General features: G+C 53.2%; 1 protein-coding gene across 6 annotated transcripts in view; it reads right to left on the reverse strand.

Moving 5' to 3' along the window:
• Window positions 1-7,838, reverse strand: part of LOC113206490 (gastrula zinc finger protein xLCGF3.1-like) — a 22,204-nt gene that overhangs the window by 3,160 nt on the left and 11,206 nt on the right. For 3 of the 6 annotated variants that reach the window (XM_052274068.1, XM_052274067.1, XM_052274066.1), the window contains exon 3: window positions 6,108-6,400. The exons of the other annotated variants lie outside the window; for them this stretch is intronic. In XM_052274068.1, the coding sequence (XP_052130028.1) occupies window positions 6,108-6,366 (259 nt within the window). In that variant the 5' untranslated portion in view covers window positions 6,367-6,400. The remainder of the gene's footprint in view (window positions 1-6,107; window positions 6,401-7,838) is intronic. 6 annotated transcript variants of the gene reach the window in all.

The raw sequence follows: 7,838 nt of genomic DNA on the forward strand, positions 1-7,838 counted from the left end.
CCTCTCCCCTCTCCCCCCTCCCCCTCTCTCCCACCGCGTCTCCTGTCCGCTGAGTGGAGTTATGATCCGCGCATGATGATATCGGGGAAAATTACGAAAATTATTGGTGGCGGGTGCAGGCCGAGGCTGCGGCGCAAACAGCGGCCCTGGGTGGGCGGAACCTGCTCTTGAAATTCCCTACATCGCAAATCGTGGATGGACTTATATATTTCATACACAAAAGAAGGATGAAAGATGGAGAGTATACAGCTATATTACACTATCATTCATCACGCGTAAAAATTCCATTGGCAGGATCAAGACTGCAGAGATACAATTTAATACAACATACCCTCGTGTATAGTTCCACTTTCGTGCACCAAATAAAATATGGGGGTGAAAACTATCCATAAATGGCAGAGGACAAATGATAAAAACAACTAAGGCAAAAAGACGGTGCGACACACCAAAGCAGGCTCAAGCTACTCTCCTTTCCTCTTTCTTGTTCAGAAGGAGTGCCGAGGGCCTGCTTCAAAAAGTTGCCGCCGAAATGAAATCTTGCTCATTCGCGAGAGATGTTGCGCTCCCCTGTCGGCCGCTCCGCCCGGCGGCCGCGATGATTTGTGGCGCTAATTCCGAGTGATCCCGACCCTGTTGCGTATTAATTCAGACAGAACACGGCCGGGGTGGAGTGGAGCGTCGGACTGGAGTGGAGACTTTTCGCCGAGTAAAAAGAGACGGAAACCGACGGAAACACAACACGGAGCAGAGGGATGCTGCTGCTGCCGACCGTTGCCGTGGCGACCGGACCTGGACATCCGATCTTGACGAGCGTGACAACTTAATTAACAGCAATAAGCCGTAAAATATTCCGGGCAGCAGCAACACGGCGCGGCGGGACGGGGATGTGACCTGCGGACGCGGAGCGAAAGGCCAGAGGGTTAACGGGTTCGATGGGGTTGGCGAGGAGGGGAGGGGCGGGGGGCAGTGGCGGACAGAGGAGGGGAGGTGGGCGCCCGGAGGGGGAGGATTACTAGGCGAGTAAATCAAACCAGCAACAGTCGGTGCGCGAGCGGCTCCGGCCGATGCGGTCGACAATTTACTATGTGTTCCAATCGGGGGGAATAATAAATAGACGAGAGGCGGCCGATTTTTGATCGTAATCTTGTTGAAATTTTCACCGCAGCCGCACTGTGTTGTATTGTTATTCACGTTGACAGGTGGCCTGAGCGAGAGCGTGAGATAGAGAGGTCTCTCGGGGCGATGCACTGCAGTCGGCAGCAACCGTGTCACTTATTTACATGTGCGAATTTCTTCCACATGAAACGTAAAAACATTTTTAAAAAAATTACAAGTGAGTGGTAAAAGGTTGCGTCCGCTACAAGGCATCGGCGTCCCCCACCGAAAGGAGCGAGATCACGCAATAACGTGAAAGATTAAAACGTGTAGCGAGGGTCTTCCCTCATCAGTGCCGCTGCTGCTGCCGCAGGAGGGCAGCGAGGCCAGGGCGGCCAGGGCGAGGGGGGCATCAAGGCCGGCCGAGTGGCCAAGTGGCTTACTTTGAGTTAAGCCGGGCGGGGGAAGAAAAAACCCTTCCCGTTCATTTCGGCTAGGTCCGGTGGGCTTCCACGGCGCGCGTATGTACATGTATACGCTTCAGCTTAAAGAAGAAAATGAGAAAAAAAATCCGATTTAGAATTTCAACTTTTTTTTAAAAGTCCGGTGTATTGTGACAGGCTTCCCCGATCCGTAGCCGTACGGGGACTGCTTTTGCGAGCGGTCATCTCCTATACCCGTCCCTGCTCCCCGTCACAGTGATTCCGGACGGAGAGCCAACACCACCACACGACCGTCTCGTCGACTCACCAGCTTGGGACAAACATGTACAATATTCATTCGGATAACATGCATTGCCTCGACTCAAGGGCAAAATTTATGAGGCTTCATTAGAGCTTGCGTCAAGAAACAATTTTTCTCTTGGGGCATGAAAGTGATCATCTAGAAAGTCCGTCTGCGCCATTCGCTACTCCCCATTACGAAACTACCGAGTTCAGCAGTTCAGCCGATGCAGACTCTCCCCGTAGCGCCTGATGGGTAGGCAAGATCTTGCCTTCAGCGCATGCATGTACGGCGGGGTGGCCTACCCCGAGGTTCGCAGGCGCCGTTTCCGTAATGTGCCAAACGAATTTGAGGAAAATGGACATACTTTCAGGACGATCCCTAGGATACCATGGCCCGAGACGAAAGTCGGACCCTACCACCTGTACGCGGTCTACATTGACAGAGAAAATACTCACGAATTTGAACGAATACTGAGTTAAGAGGTTAAGGTTAAGAGTAAAGTGGAAGACTACCAAATAATGTTTCGGATGCAGGGTTGACCATGCAGCTTTGGACACATTAATGTGTGCAGATTTACTACAGGCCACTTTAAAGTACTCAAATTGGTGACCACTTTAAGGAGTTCAAATTTACTGGAGCAATTTTGAGTGAGCAAATTTTAGTCTTAGTTCTCAACGCGTGCATGGCACGACGTTAAACAATACAATGTGCATGCCAGTTCCACACCCTTTTAGTCATCAGAGTTGACACTCTAGTACAGTACCACTACAAAACGGTCCGCGCGGTCCGCGCGGGCCACCCTGCTGTACCACATTACACATGTCGTGCTTAGACAGCCGAGACCGATTTGTGGTCCGGGGTGCGAATTATATACTGCTGAGGCGGCGGTGCGGGCGCGGCGGGCGGGCGCCTTGGAGGGGCGGGGCGGGGCGGCGGGCGCGGCAAGAAAGGGGTAAGACATGATGGGCGGCGCGCGACACGCCGCCGGGGGGCGCCTCCGCGAGGCACAATGGCGGCTAAACTACATTATAATGGGAGATGCGCGGCCTGCCCCGCGCCCGCCGCCGCAGCCACACATTACAAAGTGCGACACCGGCCGCTGAAACGACCCAAATTAGGAGTGTAAGACGCGCGCCCGCGCGGCCGAGACACGCAGCGGGGCCGGAAACACTATGAAGGGGGGGAAAGGGAATTCCACAGAAACTACCCACGCTTCCGCCTTATTGCCCGCCACGCCCCGCCCCGCCCCGCGTGTGGACAGGAGCGCGGGGGGCGGCCGAGACATTTCTCTGCGGAGGCGAGAGCGCGCGAGGCACGGCGAGGCACGGCGAGGCACGGCAGGGCGCGCGGGAGGGACCCCAATTTTACGCGACTAGATTCAGTATCGTCCTCGGGGACCGCGGCAGCAGCGGCGACGGCGGCGTCGCGTGGCTCTGCCCTGCCCGCCCAGGCGAGGAGGCGTTCTGCTGGCGTCTGCAAAGGCGCTCTCCGGGGCGGGGCGGGGCGGGTGTATTGTTCTGCGGCCAGCGCTGATTACCGCGTGAAGTCCCACGACCTGCTCATGCACCGCGACGGCAGATACTCGCCGCTTCCTGGTAAAGCGGGCATTTTCCACGAAAACTAATATGTTGAGACAAAGGGCTTGTTGTACACTGCTCAAGTTCGCCAACTAAGCCCTCGAAAAAAGTAATGAAGCAGGAATCCATCTCTATATCGTTTTAACAATTAACTGCTGTTAACAGTAAAAGAAATTCTAAAACAGCGTTTACTTCTCTCTTTCTTTTACCTTTATCCACACTCTAAACACACTGAGAACGTTTGGGGGATTAAGAGATGGAAAACCGCCATTTTATTGCGAGCGTTTTATACAGGAAACGCTTCTTGGGTGAAGATGCTCGAGAGCGCGTGGTGCGCACTTGCGCCCCTCGCTCTGCAGATAAAGGCCGCCGCGCTCTCTAACGACTCCTCCACGGCGCGCGGGTTAATCACGGCCAGACAATAACTCCGGACGGCGGCGACACAGATAGTGCGGAAACAATGGCGCCCGCCACACATGCACATCAGGGAGGGGACGGAGGAGAGGGGAGGGAGAGGGACCAGCGCACAGCCTCCCGTCAGCAAGGCGCATGGACCAACAGCGTGTAGTGTTTCACCCCGAGGAGGATGACCGCCACGGCCAGGCTCACACGCGCACCGGCGGCGGCTCGACGATTTGACCGTTTGACCGGCACTGCGATAAATTTTAAGACCGGTCCGTATTTAGTGCAGGGGGCTCTGCTGCTCGGGGTGTTCCCGCCCCGCCCCACCCCGCCCACACACATGTTCCACAATAAGGAATGTGCGGGGCGCCGCACCCCGCCCCGCCACATGGGACCTCCGCCAGGCGCGCTCCTCCGGCTCCTCTCTGGCATAATTAAAGTTCAAAGCCTTTGTTGGGAATAAGCCTTTGTGCGATTCATAGAGCAGCGGATCCCATGCAAAATAGCACCACCGCACCAGCGTCCTAGACCCTCCATATCTATGCGCCCGCGTCTACCCACCCGTGCATCTATCTGCCGTTTAAAAAGGCGCGGGAGGCGACGCCACACCGCCCCGCCGCCACTACTGCCGCAGCCCTCCCGAGCCCATTAACAGCAATTACCCGTGTGAATGGCCTTCAATAATTCAGGAAGCAGTGTTGGCAATCCCGCTCCTCTGGGCCTGGGGGTCCCCCTCCCCCCTCTCCGACCGCAACACTGCATCGCCGCGCCGCGGTTCTTAAATCAGCTGCAGCAGTCGGTCGGCTCCGGTCGGACCGGTGCCGACCGTCGGGCGCCCGGGAGCTGGGCCGCGCGGTGACGCGCTTGTGCGCCGGGACTGCCTCCCCGCCGGGGGCGCCGAGCGGCTGCTGGAGCGGCTGCTAGAGCGGCTGGAGGCGCTGGAAAGGCAGGGGCGGGTGTAGAAGCGCGGCCCGCGCCTGCAAGCCCGCGCAACCTCATGACACATAACTGGAAAACAGACCGACGGTTGTAATCGAAAATTTACCTGGAACAATACTCCTACAAGGGAGAAAAGAGAGTAGTGACTAGTAATCAACTTTATTTTTGTTTCCTTATTGCAGTCGTTCTTATGGTACAAAGATATAGTTAAGAGTAAAAAGCACACAGCATTTTAAAAAATAGCAACAAATTTGGTGTTTATCAGTATTTATTATTGACGATCTTTAATTTTTCGTTTTATTCAATGTAAACTTAGTTTTTTTGCCCGCAATTTAGTGGTTTGCAATCACTCAGCAAACTGCTCCGAGGCCAAGCCAGCCTAGATACACCAACAAAGGGGAACACCAACATAATGGTGATCTGCATTTTTAATGTCAAACTCTATGCCGGTCAAAACAAAATTAAAACAAAAAAATGCCATATAAAAGCTTAATACGAAACAATATCACACGTTTGAAAGTACATCCAGATTACTTAGAATAATTTAGGACATTTTTACAGAATGTTCAGAGCTATTTGAAGTTAGACAACGCGGGCACGTCAGAGATGCTTACTACGAAAGCATGATGTCATTCACTGTTGTATGAATAAAGTGACGCAAACGAATTGACTTAACACACTTCTGGCCTCTGGCCCGCACAACAGAGGACATCGTCCTGTAAGAACTTTAAGACAGCTAGACACCCGCCGAAAATATGTTGGCAGTATGCAATGCATATAAATGCTAAGTCATGTGGGTTTTGGAATGAATACGCAAACGTTGACGAAATGAGAATGTCTGATGGCACACAGTGCACTCGAAAGGCTTTTCTCCCGTGTGCGTTCGGAGATGAAGACGCAAATTCCCACTTTGCGAAAATTTCTTGAAACACTCTGTACACTGAAAAGGCTTTTCTCCAGTGTGCGTACGGAGATGAACACGCAAATCAGTACTTGTCGAAAATTTCTTGTTGCAGATTGTGCACTCAAAAGGCTTTTCTCCAGTATGCGTTCGGAGATGACTACGAAAAGTCGAACTGTGCGAAAAAAATTTCTTGCACACTCTACATACAAACGGCCTTTCTCCTGTGTGCGTTCGGAGATGTTCACGCAAACTTCCGTTCTGCGAAAATTTCTTCTTGCACACTATACACTCAAAAGGATTTTCTCCAGTATGCGTTCGGAGATGATCACGCAAAGTCCCACCTCTCGAAAATTTCTTCTTGCACACTGTACACTCAAAAGGCCTTTCTCCCGTGTGCGTACGAAAATGAACCCGCAAGTGACTATCATGTAAAAATTTCTTGTTGCAGACTGTACACTCAATAGGCTTTTCTCCTGTATGCGTTCGGAGATGATCACGCAAATTTCCGTTCCGCGAAAATTTCTTCTCGCACACTGTACACTCAAAAGGCCTTTCTCCAGTGTGCGTTTGGAGATGTCTTTGCAGAGCACTGCCGCAAGATAATTTCTTGAGGCAAACAGTGCAATCAAATAGCTCCCTTCTTGCATGCATCTTTTTTACGGGAGCCACGTGTCCTGCTTGAGAAGAAATCTCTTCTGAGCCAACACCGCGTTGATGGGGCATTGTGAAAATATAGCCAGGGAGCCGCAAGGAGAATCTGTAAAAGATAAAGAAAGTGTCGTCAGTAAACTATGATTGGTTTGCTACCTGAAAACAGAATGAGTAAATTGTCTACAAAATTGTACCTTTAAAGATGCATGATGGCAACTTTAAACACAAAAGGCAAGACTGAAAGAAACATCAGAACGCAGCGTGATTAACAATACTGAGCTTATGACAACGGTGCGTTGCAGAGGAGCAGCGTACCTTGAGGGAAAAGGGGGGTGGGGGAGGGGGGGGGGAGCTGGGAGCAACGCATCAGTGGCGTGTCAGCGTGACTCCCTCCCCCCTTTTTTCCAAAAAGGTGAGCAGAGCGGGCGAGGCATCCGTCTAACTTGATTTGGAGCTGGTTGAGAGCGGGGGCGCTGCTGGGCCTGCCTGTGCACGCAGAGCGGGGACGGCGCCGCGCCACGCCACGCCTCGTTCAAAAGTCCCCGAGGTAATCAGCGAGACGAATGCAATTCACGGCGCACGGCCTTGTGATTGTCTGTATCGGTGTCAGGCTGGAGCCCCCGGAATTTAGATGTAAATGCGGCGCGCACAGAGCTCGCCCTCTCTCTCTCCTTCTCCCTCTCCCTCTCACTTCGGCGGCGGTACCCCACGACACACCAAAAGGACGGAATATTCGGGCTGAGTGAGCAAAATAATGAAGCGACAACAGAGCAGTCGCAGCGGCCTGGCCGGCGCGGAGCAAACCAATCGCGGCCGCGGCTACAGGCCGTCGCGGGGAGGAAAAGCAGTGTAGTCATTTGAGCAGGGGGTCCATCAGCACACAGCCCCAGGGCTACGGGACGGGGCGATACACTAGGGACAAACAATGTCTTCAAATGGAGAAGACGTCCGTGCGGGCGACAATGGGGGCGGCCCGGCCCGGCGCCGACGACAGGGAGAGGCAAGAGGAAGAGAATTCCTGTAATCTTTCGTCCGTTTGGTGCCGGCCCGCGCCCTCCCCCGCGCACCCCGACAGCACGTTCTGTTCGCTTCTCGTCTTTTTTATTTAACTCGACTCGCCCCTGGGGACCACGCCACGCCACGCCGCGCCCCCAGGGCGTGCCTGACCAGGAGGTGGTAAGCATGTGTGTAGTGTCCTTCAACATGTCCGCCAAAAGAGACAGACGAGCATTTTTTTTCGATTCATCCTCTTGTCTCCTCTCGACAAAATCGCACTTTCAAAAAATACCGAAAAATACAGATTCCAAAAAACCTTGTTTTTTGATACAAGTACATTCGCAGCACAATTACTTTGTTAGCGAGAGCAAAACTGTGCAGTTTAGACAAGTGAAAAGTTCCAAGCGCATTTCTGGCGACCTGAGAGGGTTTTATGGGTCTACGGTTTGAGACACATCAGAATTGACGGAAGCCTTTCAAAGGTCTGGACAGCCGTGGCATGAGCGGGGCGGCGTGGGTGAGCTAAGAGTGGGGCGGGGTGAGGCGGG

This window comes from Frankliniella occidentalis, unplaced genomic scaffold, assembly GCF_000697945.3.
Source record: "Frankliniella occidentalis isolate FOCC.00 unplaced genomic scaffold, Focc_3.1 Scaffold332, whole genome shotgun sequence".
Lineage (NCBI taxonomy): Eukaryota > Metazoa > Arthropoda > Insecta > Thysanoptera > Thripidae > Frankliniella > Frankliniella occidentalis.